This window comes from Chiloscyllium plagiosum, unplaced genomic scaffold (assembly GCF_037043375.1).
Source record: "Chiloscyllium plagiosum isolate Xiang-an unplaced genomic scaffold, Cpla_swu_hap1 HiC_scaffold_3, whole genome shotgun sequence".
Taxonomy (NCBI): Eukaryota; Metazoa; Chordata; class Chondrichthyes; order Orectolobiformes; family Hemiscylliidae; genus Chiloscyllium; species Chiloscyllium plagiosum.
Window position 1 is genome coordinate 18,782,520 of NW_028270141.1, and position 20,949 is coordinate 18,803,468.

The window sequence follows — 20,949 nt, forward strand, 5'->3', positions numbered from 1 at the left end:
TCCCTTAAGACAGGACTTGCCTTGATGCACAGACAAACATAGAAACTAGTTTGAGAGAGGTGTTATAGAGCCTATTGCTTTACTTTCCACCTCACAAGCCAATAGATTCCCCTTTACACAAGTGGTCAAAAATAAATCTTGGGTAGTTGTGCTGGTCTCCTTTTCATGAAAGGAGTTGAGAGAAACTGGTAGGGAAATGAGAATGGTTGGAGAACAGGATGAATAGAAGGCACTGACAAGGTGTGAATTCTTAATCTTTTCAGTCAAACAAACAGTTTCAGTGAAATAACAACATCACACATACGTATGATTGCACCCACTTACATCAATGGTGCTAGCTGCAGCAACTTCATCAAGATGTTTAAAAAGTGCATTTAGCACATCTCGTAGTCGCTTCATGGTTTTTTTATTTGGTTGTAGAAGCATGGCTTGGAAGTTAACAGGAAGCCCATATCTGGAAAAGTTGCAATGTTAATATAATAATCAATCAATATCACTGATTATATTTGTATATCTAATATCATGTGTAACTAGGTTGTAAAGAATAGTTTGAATTTTTCATATATTATCAAACAAATTTTGAATATCTCAAAATCATTGGCCCATTAATTTGCAGTACAAAATTTAAAATAATTTCAAACATTTCTGATTTAAAAAACAATGTGAAGTTGTCTGCTTATCATTTTAAACCCAAATGCGTTCATTTTGTCCTTTCCACCCATTCCCCCTGCCATTCTCTCTGCAGATGCGGCCTGATCTATTTCGTATTTCCAGCAACTTCTGCTTTTATTGTTCAGGTTTTGGAATCTAAACAGAAGTTGGCACCACTGTGTCACATGTGCAAATTGAGAGCTTTGTGGATAATACTTCTTTAGATGTGGTTACCCTACAGCTTAATGCAGATAGAGATTGAATAGGTGACTATGAAACATGAACAAACAGGCAGGTAGTGCAGCAGTTCCCGAGTCCAACCTGTATTTAAATGTTGTTGAGAATCATGGTTCATCTGGAGAGTGTCGCCAGAGCCAAGGAGGGCACAAGAAAGAGCTGAAGAGCAATAATGACATTATTGAATAAGGGGATAGGTAGGTATTTCTGTGGCCACTGATGTCAATCCTGGATGATATGCCTTGCTGGCATTTAAGCTGAGGATATCACTCAACAACTGATGAGCGCCCTATGGTGGAGGGGGAGCAGCAAGCAGTTGTGGTCCATATTAGTAACAATAATATAGGCAGAAAGAGGATGTAGTCCTGCAATTAGAATTTAAGGATCTTAGGAAATTAGTGCGCAGGATCTCAGTGGTAATAATATCTGGTGCATGTTAACTTCCAGAAGACATTAAATAAAGTGCCACTCAACAGACACGAGAATGAAGTTACAGTGCCTGAAATAAAGATAATAGAAACATAAATGCAAAATTGGATGAGTGATAGGAAACTAGAGAGTAGTGATTAATGGATGTTTTTGAGTTAGAGGAAGGTTTTTAGTGGAATTCCCCACAGGTTGGTGTTAAGACTCTTGCTCTTCTTGATGTATGTTGATGACTTAGTTCTTGTGTACAGAACACAATTTCAAAGAAAGCAGATGATAGAAATCTTGAAAGTAATGTGAACGACAAGGAGGACAGTGTAAGTATATAGGCAGTTTGATGGAATGAGTGATAAGTGGCAGATGGAATTCAATGCAGAGTGATTAAAATGTTTCATTTTGGTAGAAAGAGTGATGAGAGAAGATATAAGACAGAAGGTACAATTTTAAAGGGAGTGCAGAAGCAGATGTAAAAATGTGTGTATAAGTCACAGAAGGTGGTTAATCAAGTTGAGAGACCAATTACTAAAGCTGGCAATGCCATCAGCTTTATTAATAGGGGTATGGAGTACAAAAGCAGGTAGTTATACAGAGACACAGTCGACCACAACTAGGGTGGTGTGTCCAATTATAGGCACCACACTTAATAAAGACAGGACAGCTTGCAATGATTCACAATATGACTCAAGGAATGAGGAACTTAAGTTACATAAATAAATTGGAAAAGGACTGTTTTCTTTGGAGAAGACTGAGAGGAGGTTTTAGTCATGAGGGGTCAGGTCTAAGTTGATCAAATGGTAACTTACAAAAGAAACAATGACAAGAAGAAAAGAAATGTCTTCATACAACAAGTGGTTGGAACCTGGAATGTACTGCTTAAGTGTGCTGGAGAAGGTTCAATTGCAGTACTCAAAAGGAAATTGGATTGTTAAAGTAAAACTGTTTGAGGCTACCAGAAAAGATGGGGAGCGGTGTTAGAGCTGATGTGGGGACAAAAGACCAAATGTCCTCCTTTTGTGTTGTATCAAATCTATGGTTCCATAGTTTGTGGTTTCCAATATCTGAAGTATTTTGCTTACGTTGATTGTGGGTTGAGGCATATTGGAATACAGAATTAGGAGAGAATACTAGAAGTACAAATTATGCCAGCAATATTGGAAATTAATAAAAACAGTTTAATCATGAGTTATTGTCATGAAAAGTGCACAATTCATATGTATATAATTGGTTAAAGTGAAGAATTGGCAAAGCACAAAAGTGCAATCATTCTAACAATATTACAAAAATGGCAGCTCATTGATGTAATGGCATGTGAACAGAACAGCTTTAAATTTCGATCTGGGTAGCCCAGTGCATGATTCACAAAAGGTGAGTTTGCAGAGACAGCAAATATTTAAGAAAGCTAAGAAAATGTTATCAATTATTGTGCAGATAATGAGCATAAAATCACAGTTCATGCTTCAGTTATACAGGTGATTGGTGAGACAACATATGAAGTACTGTATACAGTATTGGTCTCCTTATTTAAGGAAGGATGTAAACAAATTGGAAGCAGTTCAGAGAAGGTTTACCAAACTAATATCTGGAATGGATGAGTTATTTTATAATGAAAGGTTAGTCTAGAATGGTATCCACTGGAGTACAGAAGAGTTATTGGCAGCTTGATTGAAATAATTGAGATCCTGAGGGATCTGGACACAGTGGATGTAGAAAAGATGTTCACTCTTGTGAGAGGATCTAGAACTAGAGGTGACTATTAATAATAAGGAGCCACTCATTTAAGACAGACATAAGGAGAATTTTTTTTCTCATAGAAGTTTATGAATCTTTGGAACTCTCTTCCTCAAAAGGGTTTTTTTAAAAAATTTTAATGCAGATATGGATAGATTCTTGATAAACAAGAGGATGAAAGGGAGGCAGGATTATGGAAAGATCTGATCAGCCATAATCTTACGAATGGTGAAGCAGGTTCAATGGCCAAATAGCCACCTTCTGCTTCTAATTCTATACTGTCATACAGTCATAGAGGTTTACAGCATAGAAACAGACCCTTCGGTCCAACTCATCCACACTGACCAGATATTCTAACCTAATCTAGTCCCATTTGCCAGCACTTGGCTTATATTCCCCTAAACCCTTCCTATTCATATACCCATCCAGATGCCTTTTAAATGCTGTAATTGTACCAGCCTCCACCACTTTCTCTGGCAGCTTATTCCATACATGCACCACCCTCTGTGTGAAAAAGTTGCCCCTTAGGTCCCTTTTATATCTTTCCCCTCTCACCCTAAACCTATGCCCTCTAGTTCTGGACTCCCCCATCCCAGGGAAAAAAACCTTGACCATTTATCCTATCATGCCCCTCATGATTTTATAAACCTCTGTGAGGTCACCTCTTAGCCTCCGATGCTCCAGGAAAAACAGCCTCAGGCAATTCAGCCTCTCCCTCTAGTTCAAATCCTTCAAGCCTGGCAACATCCTTGTAAATCCTTTCTGAACCCCTTCACGTTTCACAACATGCTTTCAATAGGAGGAAGGCCAGAATTGCACGCAATATTCTAGAAGTAGCCTAACCAATGTCCTGTACAGCTGCAACATGAAATTTTGTCAGACAAAATCTTGGAAATAGGAGTGCCGACCTATCTAGATTCCAGTATCTTTTGGCATAAGTAATCATGGGAGAGGAATTTCCAAGATGATTTCCTAAGTTTAGGTGTATCACAATTCTTACTGTCCAAAGATTAATCATAAGCTGTGAACATCTGAACACAGTTCCTACTGATCTACTGCATGCATGTTGGTAAAACTGGTGTAGATAAACATATATGATTTGGATAGCTATAAGGCAAGGAGAAAGAAGATAGAGGACAGAATTTTCTCGTCCCTGGAAGTGATAAGAAAGGTGGTGAGAAGCGCAAATAATTGTGCAGTTCTGAGGAAAGGTCACTGGACTTGAAACATTAACTGATTTCTCTCCACAGATGCTGCCAGACCTGCTGAGCTTTTCCAGCAATTTCTGTTCTTGTTTCTGATTTATAGCATCCATAGTTCTTTCGGTTTTAAATAATTGTGTAAGTTGACACCCTGCCTGTACCTCACAATTAACTTTTGGGTTGGAAGACCACAAAGGTATACAGGAAAGCCACACACACAGACCATGTCCTAAACTACGAAAGCAACCACCCCAACACACACAAAAGATGTTGCATCAAGACATTATTCAAAAGGGCCACAACACACTGCAATACACCAGAACTGAAAAAAGAGGAAGAAGAACACCTATACAATGTATTTGCCAAAAACGGATACCCGCGCAATTTCATCAACAGATGCCTAAGGGAAAGACAACAGAACGAGGACATGCTGCAACCCAAAGGACTAGCCACACTACCATACATCAAGAGCATTTCCGAACTGACAGCCAGACTACTGCGACCACTAGGACTCATAACAGCACACAAACCAACAGCCACTCTCAGACAACAACTCACCAGAACGAAGGACCCAATACCCAGCATGAGCAAAACCAATGTGGTGTACAAAATCCCATGCAAGGATTGCACAAAACACTATATAGGACAAACAGGAAGACAGCTAACGATCCACATGCATGAACACCAACTAGCCACGAAACGACACGACCACTATCCTTAGTAGCCACACATGCAGATGACAAGCAACATGAATTTGACTGGGACAACACTACTATTATAGGACAAGCCAAACAGAGAACAGCCAGGGAATTCCTAGAGGCATGGCACTCATCCACAGATTCAATCAATAAGCACATCGATCTGAACCCAATATACCGACCACTGCAACCGACAGCTGGAACTGACAACCGGAAGCGGCAGATTCAAACCACTACAAATGGCGGAGGAAAGATCACAGAAGTACTTCACAGAAGGCTCCCAAGCACTGAGGATGTCACCTATACAGGGGACGAAACGTCTGCAACACAAATTCCCAGCTTGGCGAACAGAACCACAACAACGAGCACCCGAGCTACAAATCTTCTCACAGACTTTGAATGATCTTAATGTGGCAAACCTGATGGGTCCTATAGCCTAATCCTTATGTTCTTCGACACAGCTGTTTGAATAGCAGCAAGAAGGCTGAGAATTTATCAGGCAGGCTGTAACAGAGCTTTGACTCCTTTTTCAGGAAAGCCTTCATGTTGCATGTAAGATCTGCACAACATGGTAGCAGCTTTAAAAGCCAATTTGTCTGTTTGGTTTTAGTCTCTTCAAGATACTCTTAGAAATCTGCAGAGTCTGTTAGTTTGCCATCCACTGATATATTAAGGAGGTCACAGATCAGTGTAAATTACTTCATCATTTTTAGTAATAAAGCTGAGGGGGCTATATTTGTTATTGTTATTGAATGTCTTCTTGAAAATCCAGGTACATTATATCTCCTGGTTCCAACTTATCTATCTTGTTAGTTATACACTCAAAAATTTATATTAGATTTAATTATCACCATTCCCTTTTCATGAAAGGGTACTGACCAAGCCTAATCACACTGTGATTTTCCAAGACCCTTATTACCGTGCCCTTCCACATTTTCTCTTTTGCTGATACAGGCTAATTGTCCCATAGTTCCTGGTTTTCTCGCAGTATGGTAGATCCACAAAGATGCAAAGCAGCAGAATACTAATGGTGCACCATGCATGTTACCTGAATTACATGAAATGCTTTTCTTTCTTGTTGTCTTAAATTGCTAAGTTTTTGTTAATTTTATTAGACTCAGTTGACTGTGGTGAATAAACGGCAGCCTCTTTGACAATGCAAGTTGAGTTTGTGAGTTAGCAATGTGCATAATATTGGAATAAACAATGCAATTTACAAGCAATTACACTAGAAAAATACAGGCAATGAATCTCATGAATATCCTCAGTGCTGAGGCAATCAGACTCAATGTCCACTTCACAACAATTTAGAAACCAACAGTTTGGGCTCTGGAACTGACATTGAATAAATAATTGGTCAATTACATGTAGTGCAGGTAATTTCTAGACTATGGTTACAGCGTCTAAATTGAATTACTTTCAGTGATTTGTAGAGATAAGATAAATGTTACATACCTAAGGACAGATTCAACGAAGACTCTTAAAGCTTTTATGTGAATCCAGGCAATATATGCTTCGCTAAAATTAACTTTTAGCCAACGCAGCAAAGGACCCTGGGAATTAAATTAATATACAATTGAACAATACATTTTGGTCAGCACATTTTGGTTTTGTCTGAGGAAATGCATATTTGTCACAATTTATTTGTCACAATGTATTTATATGCGAGCTTTGTCTAAGGAGTTTTAGTTACTCATACTTCAATCAGCAGAGACTGAGGTCGTGTACCCTAATGCCCCATGTTGATCAGTTCACTGGACACTCAATGATTTTTTTGTACATTTTTTTTTATGATGGGTGGGGATAAGGAGAAAGGCAATGAAAGGTATCATGTCAAAAAGAAAAATTTGTAAACGCCTAATAAACAGATTCATTCAAAGATTTAAGATTATTTCTGCATAATTTGTTCTGCTATAAAACCTGTTCTTCTAAGTATTAAAACAATTACACTATTATTGTACAAGTGTGTTCAGCAATTCACCCCAATCAATATAATTGGAATAAGCAGGTGTAGTTGCTTGAGAGGTGCACTATGGCTACCTGTGGACTAAGTCACACATCCCCATCCGGAGAGGTGAAAATACCTCACTGCCAGACAATGTGTACGTGGAAAGGTTCCAGTTCTCAAGGCAGGTTGGAAATGATTTGTCTAAAAACTTGATTAGTAATAACTCTAGTTAATCAGACCTTCATCCATTACTGTTCCAACAACATGTTTTATGCAATGTTGCATGAGAAAAGAATACCAGCAGTCAATAAAGCCCATCTGGTTTGCAATTGTGAAAGCTGTCACCAGCTATATTGCTGTTATTGTCACATTTATTTAACAACTTTGGGATAGCTGAAGGGGTTGGGACAGGGTGTACACTCTAATATTCTGGACAGCCTGCTATATTTAGGTTGGGAACTGGGACAGCACCAGAAGCAGCGCTGGGGTCTGTGATTTCTGTCCTTGACTGCGGAGATCTATCTTCAAAAGGTCCAGGCTGGCAGAGAGCAACATGTCAAAACTTTTAAATAAAGTGACCAATACTGTGCACAGTACTGCAGATGAGGTCTCACCAACATAATTGGAGCATAACCTCCCTTTTTGTTTTATTCACTTCCCCTGACAATAAACATTTCATTAGCTTTCTGAATTACTTGCAGTGATGTCATCCCAGTCGGGGACAACATTAATGCTGTCTGTGTGTCAGCATTCAAAATACATGTGGGCAGCAGGCAAATTTTACGTCCTCAAATCACCCATGTAAATTCATTCATGGAAATAACTATTCTAAGAAGCGTTGTCCCTGGCAGTTGAATGAAATTGTTGAGCTGCCTCTCCAGTCATAGTCTGGTTTTCTCTCCTACATTTGTTGCTGATGAGTTCACCTAACCTGTTCTGGGGAAAGGAGGTGGGTTGCCAGGAGCAGAGGGACTGGGGGCCAGGATCCAGCAGTCATTCCACCAAAGCCAGGTAGTGGAGCTGGAGTCCAAAGCAGCCATTTTATCAAGGTCACAAAGGGGTAAAAAGACAGTTGTCGGCCTCCTGAGTTCAGGGGCTTTGAAGGGAAGAAAATTGAAAGGGAATTGGATGGACAGTGAAAGGAGATGGGACACGAGGGCTACAGGTAGTTTGAGGGAACAGAAGACTGCCAGATTGGGCAGATTGGATGAGAAGGCTGAAAGGGAACAGTGGGATGCTGCAATGCAGTGGAGGGAGACTAGGAGACTGCAGGATGGTTGGGTGATAGGGGGAATGCCCGGAAAGGGGGTGGATGGAAGAAAGAGAGACAGACAGACAGACAGAGATAATGTGTGAGGCTTGGGAAAGAGGGAGATTGCAAGGGAGGATAGAAGAACAGAGAGGGAGGTTTTAAGGATTGTGAGAGAAAGAGAGATCCTTCAATGGAGGGGTAGTTTTAAGGGGTGTAAGAGAAAGAGACAGAGTCTTCAGTGGAGGGGAAGAAAGTGGGAGATTGTACTGTAGGGAAGAAGAGAAAGATAATGATTAGAATTGGTAATGGGAGGAATGGATGCTACAAAGAAGAGAACAATTTCCAATCTGTCAACAAAGGTACACTCTACTAATTAGGAACTAGGAAAAGTTGAAATCACTGAGGTAATTTCATTGAATAAATAATCCAGAGTCCCAGGTCATGAGGACATGGAGTTGATACCCAGCACGGCAGTTAATAGAATTTGAATTGAAATAATAAATCTGGAATATAAAAGCTACCATGAGTAATGGTGACCATCGAACTATTATCAATTGTTGTAAAAAAAATCTGTGTTCTTCTGGGGAGGAAATCTGTCATCTTTACCAGTTCTGAATGATACATGACTTATGATCCACAACAGTGTGGACTTCCTCTGAAATGGCAAAGCAAGCCACTCAGTTCAAGGGGAATTAGTGATGGGAAACAAATGCTAACCTTGCCAGTTACACCCAATTGAACAGAATAAAGAAATGAGCAAGACTGATGATGACAACCCCCTCTGGAGGAAGTTCAGGGTTGGATTGAAGGTTGGGAGGAACTGAATGCATGTGGCCTTGACCGCTATCCCAAATTTCTAAAGCCAGTGGAATTACCATATGTTAGCCAGATTCCTATGCCATTTTTAACAAATTAGTGTGTCCATCTCAACAGATAGAGAGGACTTATTGTGGCTTGAGGTTGCAGTGTAAGTAATGTTACTGTGCTAATGGAAGATTGACAAACCTCTTAAAACAATCCAAATTTAAAGTTCCTGTTTCAAAATGGTAATTGCTTGCCATGAGAAAAATAAGTTTTTTAGGGTCTTGTGGCACAGAAGTAGTATCCCTGTCTCTGGGCTAGAAGATCTAGGTTCAAGTTCCCATCAGTCCCAAAGGTCTGTCATAGCATGTCCAAACAGATAACTTAAAATAATTATAAATATCACTGCTCCGCTGAGGTCACATTCGGGGCCTGGGAAGCTTCATGCTACTTGTATGGTACAGGGTGGAAAATCAAATGAAATTAACAGAGACTCTGACCTATAATGTTATCTTGTCAGTTGTGCCTCCTCCTCTGATGTCTGGGAGGATGCGGATAAAAGCTCAACAGATGAGAAACACAGCAGTAAGGGGGCTTGGTATGACTAGATGCCATCCCAAACGTTCCCCTCCCCTTTCAATGATTATTCAGGGAATAAAACATATAACCCTTTGATTTTTACAGAAAATGAAACACAAATTGAACTAAGCTTGTATATTTCTCTTACACTTGAGTTACTTATTGAAGTCATTTCATAGCTTAGTATTCCATCAGCAAATTTTACATTTCAAAATTTTGCAAAAAGTCAAGTTTGTGATTACATTTCCAACTTGGAAAACAGAGAAATAAGTGATGAATGTTTTACTTCCATTTCTTTCAAGTTGGTGAATAGAAGTCAATACTCACACACCCTAATAGGCTTATATGTGCATGAATAATTGATGTTCATTGTGTTCTTTGACCTTCTTAATGTTGCTGGCCAAATTATATCTTATTTGACATCAAAGCATGCCGCTGCTGGCCTGGCCAATGCACAGCAGCACTGGAACAATTACAATTAGCAGGATTATCCAAATGCTTAGCTGTAGGAATGTGAAGTGAAAATTAGTGAATGTTATGTGGGGAAAACATCGGTGAAATAAAGTGCATTCGAAGCAAAATGAAAGAAAAAACACTTTTATTTCCCTTGTTCAATCAATGTAGTGGCAATAGTCCAATGATGCATGGTTGAATAAAGACAAAAGGGATTTTGAGCTCAAGATGGATTATATTTGGAGACTTACAAACCATGGAACAATTATCCAATTATTTGGATGTAGTGTTTATCAGTCACTGCAAAATCATTTTCTTGGAAACTTGATGTTGCAAGCAATTTGTGCAATGTACTTTCATCACATCAACAATATGTTGAAAGTTTTTTCTCTCTGATACTTGTAATAATTCACCCACTATGAGGTGTTCACAACTTTTTGCTGACCACTAATTCCCTCTGTTGCTCATGGTAAAACAGAAGATATGTGATTTTGAAAGGCTGCAAAAGGATGTATAGATAGATTAAATGAGTGGACATATATGTGGGCAAATGGAGTATAATGTGTGAAAAGTGAAGTTCATTTTGGCAGGAAGGATAAAAATTAAGCATATTAAATAAGAACCCTGAGGTGCAGAGGGATCTGGGTGACCTCATGCATGAATCACAAAGGTTACCATGCAGGTTCCATAATTAATTGGGAAAGCTGACAGAATGTTATCATTTATCATGAGGGGAACTAAATACAAAATTAGAGAGGTTATGCTTCAGTTGTACAGGGTGCTGGTGAGACCATATCTTAAGCGATGTGCACAGTACTGGAGTTGTTATTTAAGAAATGGTGTAAATGCAATGGAGGCAGTTTGTGGAAGGTTTACTGGATTAAGTTACTAGATCAGGGTCTCTCCTGTCCTAGCTTACTATCAACAATCCCCTTGTCTGCCTACCTCTTACATATCCGTCCCTCTCTGAGCTCTGTGTCCAACAATCTGCACACCACCACCCCAAACCACCACTACCACCACCTTCCCTACCCACCCCTATCTTCAGCACAAGTAGTTTTTTCCTAGTTGGTATCATTTCTGATGAAGAGGCACTGCACTCAAAACATTGACTGTTTCTCTCTCCACAGATGCTGCCAGACCTGCTGTGTTTCTCCATCAGCTTTTGTTTTCGTTCCAGATCTCCAGCATCCACAATTATTTGGTTTAATTTAATAATTTATTAATACTTGTAATGAGAGTGTTATTCCATGAGGAACGAATGGACAGCCGAGTCTTGTATCTGGAGTTTGCAAGAATACACGATGGCTTGATTGAAACATGTATGATTCTGAGAAGCATTAAACAGGTAGGTGTGGAGAGGATGTTTCCTCTTATGGGAGAATTTAGAACTCAGGATTGCTGTTTTAAAAATAATGGACTGCCCATTTACCTCAGAGATTTTGCAACAAAGAAATTCTCTCAAAGACAAATGAATCTTTGGGATATTCTTCCCCAAAAAGTGGTTAGCACTGCTGCCTCACAGCGGCAGAGACCCAAGTTCGATTCCACCCTCAGGCGACTGTCTGTGTAGAGTTTGCATGTGTCTGCGTGGGTTTCCTCCTGGTGCTCTGGTTTCCTCCCACAGTCCAAATATGTGCCGGTTAGGTGGATTGGCAATACTAAATTGCCCTTGGTATCCAAGCATGTGCAGGCTAAGTGGATTAGCCATTTGAAATGCAGAGATAAGGTACAGATATGGGTCTGGGTGGGATGTTCTTCAGAGGGTTGGTGTAGATTTGATTGGCCGAATGGCCTGCTTCCACTCTGTGCAGCTCTAAAAAGTTATTTAATAAGTTTTAATGCAAAGTGAATAGTGGAGCAGGCTCAAGAGGATGGGTCTGCTCCTACTTTGTGTGTTTGTATCTATGCATGTTTTTATTATAACATGTAATTCAGGATATACTATTCTGTTGCTAACTCCATAAGGTATGTACACTCAATAGTATATTTACACAAATAAGGACCCTTCTGAGATCATGTCCACACCATATGTCCTTAAACATATCTACATGTCAAATATTAGGCCTTTAACAAGTAGTTAGAAATCCAACTCCCTTCCTAACTATAAAAAGCAGCTTAAAGCAAGTTAAATTCTTCCTCTGTTTTTAAAGATTGTTTGTAATGCTTGAAGGATAACAGACAACACACCTATATTTTATAGACCTATATATTACTACAGACATATATATTACTTGATTCCCACTGTCTTCCTAACGAAAACCCAAATTATATTTTATTATATAATTTGTTATGTCCCATCCCAACAGTATCACTAATTTATCACAATTGTGTAGGTGAAAATTCTAAACAATATCTACGTGTAGGAGTCAAACAAGGAATATTTCCAAGCCACTGGAGCATTGAGGAGTTTGAGGAAGGGAACAGGAAATTGAGGCTAAAGGGGCAGCAGCAGTATTGTGGAATGGCCTGGTTAAGTTTGAGAGCACTGGGAGGGATTGGCCTTTGATCTCAAAGCAATGAAGTGATTTCTGTAGCTATGGTTACAGGGAAATAATCTAGGAGTGCAGGCAATAGAAGGTGTATAGCCCCAAAATCCAGAAAAACCTGAGGGCAGGGGTTTAGGCCATTGCAAAGATATGATATAATCCAGCAATATTTAAGGGTAAAATTAAAATCTCTTGATATTGATGGGTAGGAAGTCCAATAGAATCGATCTGATCACCCGTTTTATTATGCATTTTCAGTAAGTTATTTATTTCTGTCAGGTTGACTATCGGTGAGATGTTTGAGTGCTGAGTGCATTTGTATATTTTGGTAATCTTACAAGAACACAAGAAGCTGGAGTAGGAGCACGCCATTCAGCCCCTCAAGGTTACTCCATTCAACAAAACCATGACTACTCTCAACATGGCCTCAACTCCACTTTTCTGTCTATCCCCATAACTAATGGCTGCCTTGTTAATGTAAAGTCTACCTAATTCAGCTTTAAAAAATCACACAACACCAGGTTATAGACCAACAGGTTTAATTGGACACACACTAGCTTTCGAAGCGTCGCTCCTTCATCACCTGATGAACTTTATATTTTTTAACTTTGTACACCCCAGTCCAACACCGGCATCTCCAAATCATAATTTAGCTTTGAATGTGTTCAATGAAGCAACCTCCATTGTTCTGAAGAAGAGCATTTCACAGACTGACAATCGTCTTAGTTAATTTGGATGAATGTGAGTCCTTATCCTAGACTTTGCTGCAGGGAAAACATTCTCTTCACATCTATCCTTTTAAATCATTTCAGGACTTCATGGCCCAAACCTTCCAAGCTGCAGCAATGATGAGTGGATAGCTGCTATACTCTAAGGAATGGCTGCTGTGCTATAAGAGATATCTGCTGTGTGTTAAGGGATAGCTACTATGCTCTAAGGGGTAGCTGCTGTGCTCTAACAGTTCCCCATCTGATGCTACAGGACATTTCTTCTAGAATCTTACGATCCTGGCTGTCAAAGAAATGTGCAGCACAGCATTCCTTGTGAAACTCCATCTGAGTGGAGTAGAGACAGAGGAAGGCTGAACACACCCATATCTTAGTTTACATGTATCGTATGGTAAGTTTATAAGTCCAGTTTTGCGAATGTGAGTGAATGGCTGACAGGGTGAGTAGGTGAGGTGGGTAGATAGGTAGGCATGTGAGAGGGGTTGGTTGAGTATGCACAATGGATTGGTTTTTGTGAGGTGTTACGTGGGTGAGGTAGTAGTCAGAGTGGCCAGTGAGTAGTTGGGTCACATCAGTGGGTACTTGGGTGGTTGGGAATTAGTTGTGTCAAGTCCAAGGTAGTTTGATTGGGGCAAGGAGACAGACTTAGTTCAGGATGGATAGTCGGATTGGAATGGGGGTTAGTCGGATTGAGATGGGATTAGTAGATAGTCATGTGGTTGTCAGGTTAAGGAGCAGGCTGATCTGAGATAGGCGATCAGAGGCAGGATAGGTGCATTGGATGTTGTGGATATATATAGTCAACTGATTTGGGGTAGTTGGATTAAGGAACATAATCAAGTTGTATCAGTGGGTAGTCAGGTTAGGAGATGATCTGGAATCAGAGCAATGATGTAGAGGTCAGTTATAGAGTTACCCAGGTGTTACACTACCATCAACCTGTTTAACATTTCCTAGGTAACTATTCAGGTAAGTACCACAGAACTATCCATTGTAGCCAACTCTAAATCAGAGTCAGAGGCCATTCATGCAGGGTCCCAGGTAGCAGGAAACTGCCTGTCAGAAGTTTAAACTTCCCAGGCAATTTACACTTAGGTCTGGGCATCTGAATTTCACAGGGTCCCAATGCACATATTTAGTCGTACATTCACTGTCTAACATTCTGGGAACAGGATGATTTAACCCTACATACTTCAATAAGATCAGCTCTTATTCTTCTAAGTATGAGTGGCTGGAGGACCAACCTGCTCAACCTTTCCTCATATGATCTCCTGCAAGAAGTTCAGTGGGAAGTCACTGGAATCTTCAAAGAAATGGCAGTTATGACAGAAAATGTCTGCTTACAGCAGGAGATTCGGAGCACCCGAGCAGAATTTTCTGCTAATATTTTCTATCCAATGTTATCACCAGAAATACATTTAATCATGAAACTGAGATCCCCATTGGATAGTGTAAAACATTTGCATGTTTAATATCTGTTACAGTCTGTTATAACTATATTCATTGATAATCTACCTCTGTATAAGTCTGATACTCATTTAAAACATAAGTATGTGTCATTTTCCCTTCAGATTGCAAGATCCAAATTGTGACCCTTAATAACATTAAAATTATTATAGAACAAGAAATGTTATTTTACATAAGATAATACAGATCCTGTTGCTTTTGGTTAGAATTTGGTAAAATTGTTTTAAAATTAGCATGTTTCACAAATTGTAATGTACCACTCACTGTATGAATTGTTTTCTACAGCTCATATTTTAATGAATAGCAATGCATTAAAACTACTAAAGGTGCACCATAAAGAAGTGACATTTGCTGTTCATCTATTTCAAGTTCTGAATATCTGATTTTTCTGACAGGATGACAGTACTCACATATTGTTGTTTCTTGTCTGCACTTAGTCTTGTCATTTCTTCCTTCTCAGCATGCATCTCCTCTTCACTGTAGTTAAATTCACGTACTATAAACCTTGAAGAGAACAACTTGTTAAAAAAAAATTCTGTTGCAAGTAGTATTTGAATTCATGTAATAATTCAATTGTGAAAGGAACTGGGAATAGATTTGTATCTCAATCACCTAGTGTGTAATTGACAGTGTGGATTGCCCACCTACTAAATAATCAATTATATTTCCATTGAAATGCTGGGGGTGAAATTCAAGCAGATGATATAAAGCAGTGGTTCTCATTGGGATCTGTGGAGTCTTTCCAGGTGGAGCTGTGAAATAATGTGAAATTGTTTACTAAACAAACGAGCCACACAGCCAGGTTAGGTTCTCAACCTTATTTCGCCACCTGGTAATCATCAGGACTACCTGCCACTGCTTAAGATCCTGAGCATTTTGGATAAAAGTCCTTACAGTGCAATACGACATAAGATAACAGTGTCTGCAGCCTCTTGCACTGGCGCACTGTCACTTGGGCAGGTGCACAAAGCTGTAGTCTCAGACCACCCTTTATCTGGTCTCCTGGTGTTCTGTAGGTCCACTGAATAAGTCAAATTCTGTTTTTAATTAGTTGGGATGTTTATCTATCTTTTGGGAGAACCATCCTCTTTTCACTGACAAAATGTTATCCTTCATGTAGAATGATTTAGAAGTATTGTTTTGAAGCATCATATAGGGTAGGCTGACTTTGAAGAAAGAAGCAGGCACTTTTATCTCACTGATATCTGTCAGCAAATACCCATTCTCTTAAAATATTATTAAAACTTTACACTGCAGCTCGTTCAGATTGTGGGACGATATAGTATTGTAGCATGCATGGTATTCATGACTACTTATGGATTTGAAAAGGAGTTGTTCAACCATAAGTAGCTTGGGAAACATGAACATAAATGATGGTAAACCCTGTCATTGAATTGCCACCTGCAGGTAGTACAGATAAAATTCTACCGCATAGTCTTTTTAAAGATGGTGGCTATAACTCTGCATGCCCCTTCATCATAAATGTCCTTCAATATCTGTTTCTGAGAATTTTTGACCTACGGAACTCATTCATGAAAGCTTCCACCTTCAAAAGTTGTGATGGACATGCATAATGACATGAACTCTGCCAAAGGAATCCCTTTAATAAGTCTATTTGACATATTCAGAGGAAATTTCCCAGATAACTGCCAGCAGGTTTAGTAAAAGACAGGAGAGCAAATTCACTCTAGTGGGTGAAAGTTCTGGTTGCCTGATGTTGCCATCTCTTTTCAATATTTGTTGAGACAGCTTCTTGCATATGAAGAGTTCTTGCTTGCCAGAGACAGCAATTCAATCAACCGAATTAAAGAGCCTTTGATGGCACTAATTGTAATAGCACAATAATTATTCCAGCATTACTCCATGATGTGAGGAGAAACGTCTTCACAGAGGGTAGTAGGAATCTGAAACTCACTGCCTGTAAGGCTGGTAGGGGCAGAAACCTTCATAACAATCTAAATAATTCTTAAATGTTATGAAAATGTAGGTTTACCTTTAAGAAAGTTAAAAGCAGCAGAACTATTGGACCCAGCACCAAGTGTACTCAAAAATGGTAACAAAGCAACACTGGGTCGAACCACTCAATTAGTTTGTTGCTTGGAGACAAAAATAAATTCAAATTCAGCCAATCAGTTTAAATTATACCCAAAACATATCAAACTCCAATCAAGCTTGAATTGAGTATATTGACAATCTTAAAAGCCAATGACACAATCCAATGCTCTGGAGTATAAGACCAGGGAAAATTGATCAGTTGAGAAGAGATCTGCCACATCCTAGCATGTAAGAGACTGCTTGAAAAAAAATTCTCTTAAAAGTCCCTTTTCGATCAGTAACCTGTGATGCAGAAATTCCTAACAAGGAGAAAAGAAGACACAGGAAGATCTGAAGACAAGACCCTACTGCTGCCTGCTCCTCGGAGGCTGCCTGACCTGCGTGCTTTTCCAGCACCACTCTAATCTAGACTCTGGTTTCCAGCATCTGCAGTCCTTGTTTTTACCTTCCTGGTGCCTAGTGTTGAGATAAGAAGTGTTGTTTTGTAAATTTTAATTGGGAGTTTTATCAGACTAGTATAATAGAAGGGAAGCTAAAAGATAGGTTAGAGGAAGAAATTGTAAATAATGGTTAGTTAATTACTCTCTGTTCATACTTTAATAAATAAAATTGTTAATTTTTACGTTAATAGTTCTTGGCCACTCAATTTTTACAGATTACTACAAGGGATAAATATTTTCTGTGTTACTGGTTTTAAATTAAGCAGGAGGGTTTACCCCATGTCGTAACAAGATGTACACTTGCACTGCCTATTCTAGTGCTGGAAATGGGATTAGAGTAGGTAAATTGTTGTTTCTGACTGGCTTTTTTCTGTGTTTTCGATCTTTATTACCCTCTGACTCTAATGCACAGACCTCTTTTCTGTATCTATTCCCAACAAGTAAAAGTTGGTAGATGCACAGTGGAAGATGAAGGCTGCATTGCAAATTAAACATTTAAATGTTTCTGGCAGAAAGTATCTTCTTAATTTACAGGCGTGCCATTTCCTAGAATTTAATATGAAATTCTAGGAACTGGAACTTCATAAGGACATAGAAAATTTGTGGTTTGGGTAGATTGATGGTCAAACCATTCTTGTTGCGAAAAGGTATCTCTCACATCACATCTGCCACATTTGCAAATCACTTTAAATATGTGCCCCCTCCTTCTCGATCTTTTTACAAACAGGAACAGTTTCTCCCTATCTATGCTATCCAGATCTTTTGTGATTTTGAAAGCTTCTATCAAATCACTTCTTAGTCTTTTCTCTCTGAAAATAATAGTCCCAATTTCTCCAATTTAACCTCATAAATGAAGTTTCTCATTCCTGAAACCATTTTAATAAATCTCTCTAAATGTGTTCACATCCTGCAGTGTGGCGCCCAGAGCAGTATACAATATCCCAGCTGGGGTCTAGACGGGGTTTGTATAAGTTCAGCATAACTTGCCTGCTCGTATACACAATGACCCTATTAAGGCCAGGACTCTGCATGCTTTGTGTGCTGCTTTCGTCACCTGCATTCTCATCTTCAATGATCTGTGTATGTATAACCCCAGGTCTCTCCACTCCTGCACCACCTTAAATACTTTACCCTCTATTTTATATTGTTTGTCCACAACTTTTCTACCTAAATCAGCTTACACTTCTCAGCATTGAGTTTTATCTCCCACTTATCCACATACTCCACCAACTTGTCAATGTCCTCCTGAAGTTCTATGCTGTCCTCTTAACAGTTTACAATTCTTCCAAGTTTTGCATCATCCACAACTTTGAAATTGTTCCCTATATTCAATGTCTGAATGTGTTTATTTCTGAATATGTAAATAAATTGTTGCACTTTTTTCAGCATGCGCACCACCAGTTCCCAGAGCACACATTGTACTAACTGATAAGGCATTGGAGGTAAAAAAAACTTACTGAATGAACTGAGTGGCTTATGAAAGTGAAAATCAATCTCTGTATTTTCCGTCACAAATTTACAATTCAATCATTTATTCCGATGTAAAACACTAAAGGAAGATGACTCAAATTATGATTGATAGAACCATTTAAAGTGCTTTCGAACTTACTTGTTTTCTCTGGCTCTGATTTTGAATTCATCCACAGTTTTCTTAAAGAGAGTTACTGTAAAGAGGGCTCCCTCTGTATCTTCTATGATCATTCTGTGCATCAAAAAGGTTTGTGAATTTACTTTACAGAAACTTCCAGTTCATGGTTTCAAATAGATTATTCAAAAGAGCACATGCAGAAGTGGAAGTTTACACATGCTGAGAGAAAATCCAATGCCACTTACAATTCACAATTTACCCTGATAGGTCAATTTGCAACATTTAAATTGTAAATGCATTTAAGTAGATTTATGCCACTCCCATTGTTCTGGAGTTGTTAATGGTGAAGAATATTGTTTAATTGTGCAATATGTTCATTTGCAAGCTTTGGCTTTGTATTTATTTTCAGAAAATTCATTGCAATATTTGACCAGAGTCTAGTTTCAGTGAAAGAAGATCCATGTTCGTTCACAAAGGATACTTGAATTAACATTACATTAAATAGCTTAGGCACATCCATCTTCCTCATCTGTATCGACGACAGCAAACTCCAAAAAAAAAGAGTATTTGGTTATTGCCACTCAGTTTTTCAGCCTCTGATGATTTTGAAAGTTTTACTTTCCATTCCTTTTTCTATCTCAGAGTGGTAAAATTTGGAAAGTCGGGCAGTGAACGTTAGTACACTAAATGCCAGGCGTTTTATGGCAGAGATCTGCATCATTCTCTCTTGGCACTATTATGAGTGAAACTTGAGCAGTTTTCCACAAAAATAACTTTAAAGCAAAGTATGCACTAACAAGTCTAATTAATGGCAGATCTCGACAGATGCCCTGCTACAGCAAAATCTATGCCGATATTTGTGCTTAAGTGGGAAACATGGAATATTACCTTTAGACAATGACCTTTCTGTATGGGTGGGAATTTCCCCAGCTGGTGTGGTATGAGCATTGGAGAGAAAGATGGGAAAATACAGAGAATGAAACAAGAATCAGAATCTCAACATGGAGCCTGAAATACTATTTCAGAATCTCACCTTTGAGCTGTGACTGCTTTGTTTCTATTTACTTGTATCATATTAAAGCCTCAACTCATTTATATACCAGTTCTAATTCTCCTCTCATTCCTTGAGAAACTAGATGGTGCAAATTCCTGACCTGTAACCCAAAGTAGGTACCTAGTAGCTGCTGCTCATTGAATGTTTGTCCCAACATTATTGTCATTTCAACAGAGAAATCTGGTCTCTTATTTTTAGGAACTGAAACAACTGATATTTGGAACATTAATCAAAGGGTGGCTTTAGCAATGAATGCACTAAAAGAGTGAAGAAAAATCAAATTCAGATTTTTTTTATTGGTTCATGTATTCACCTTGTCTGGAATTTTACCTTCATTCATAATGCATGAAGGGAAAATTCCACTATTCAGTAGCTAAAGTGCAAACAATATTGCAACGTTTATGGTTAATGGCTCCTGCCTTGTAGTATTCTCAGCATGCATAAATAGGTCACATTTGTGATATGTTTGCAGAAGTGTTTTTTTGATTTTTGTTTTTGTTTATAATTGGTTTAATAAAATTAAATAATTACAGGCAGATATTTCATGACAGGGGAGATAAATGAAAAAGAGCAGCTAATACCATTTACAGCTCAGATCAAGAGTTTTCTAACATAATTTTCAATCATTTACCGTCAATGGTAAATCTGTTACCTATAATGCTGATGATTCTTCATTTTAGCAATATCCAACAGACTTAAATATATGAACAACTGCTGGGCATTATACTGGCAGCATTTAGATCAGAGATTAAACCAAATAAAATACAGAAACAGCTACTTAGTCAATGGTTGGTAGGAGAAGGTTTCAACTAAAACACTATTTCTTCCTTTGCTTTGTTCTCTTCTGTGAATTATTTGAATATATGACTCGAGTTTAGTCCACCTCCCACTCAACAAAGGGTGGGAGAGATTTGCGAAAACAGCCAACTATGCACCAACACCTGGTTTTGACAAAGGCATGTTGGGGGAGAGTGATTAACCTTATCTCAAGGAAGCCATGCTATTTAAAGATTTTAATTAGCTTCTCCCCAGCCAAACAAGCTGACAATTATAGAAGATATAGAATCCCTACAGCGTAGAAACAGGCCCTTTGACCTAACAAGTCCACACTGACCCTCCGAAGAGTAACCCACCCAGATCCATTCCCCTGCAT

At 38.8% G+C, this 20,949-nt stretch overlaps 1 protein-coding gene across 1 annotated transcript in view; it reads right to left on the reverse strand.

The window, feature by feature from the left end:
• LOC122541274 (V-type proton ATPase subunit C 1-A-like) overlaps window positions 1-20,949 on the reverse strand; it is a 76,802-nt gene that overhangs the window by 11,675 nt on the left and 44,178 nt on the right. Inside the window, exons 9-12 of the mRNA XM_043677901.2 lie at window positions 18,764-18,856; window positions 15,070-15,163; window positions 6,398-6,495; window positions 325-454 (exon numbers count right to left, since the gene is read on the reverse strand). Coding sequence (XP_043533836.1) covers window positions 325-454; window positions 6,398-6,495; window positions 15,070-15,163; window positions 18,764-18,856 — 415 coding nt within the window. The remainder of the gene's footprint in view (window positions 1-324; window positions 455-6,397; window positions 6,496-15,069; window positions 15,164-18,763; window positions 18,857-20,949) is intronic.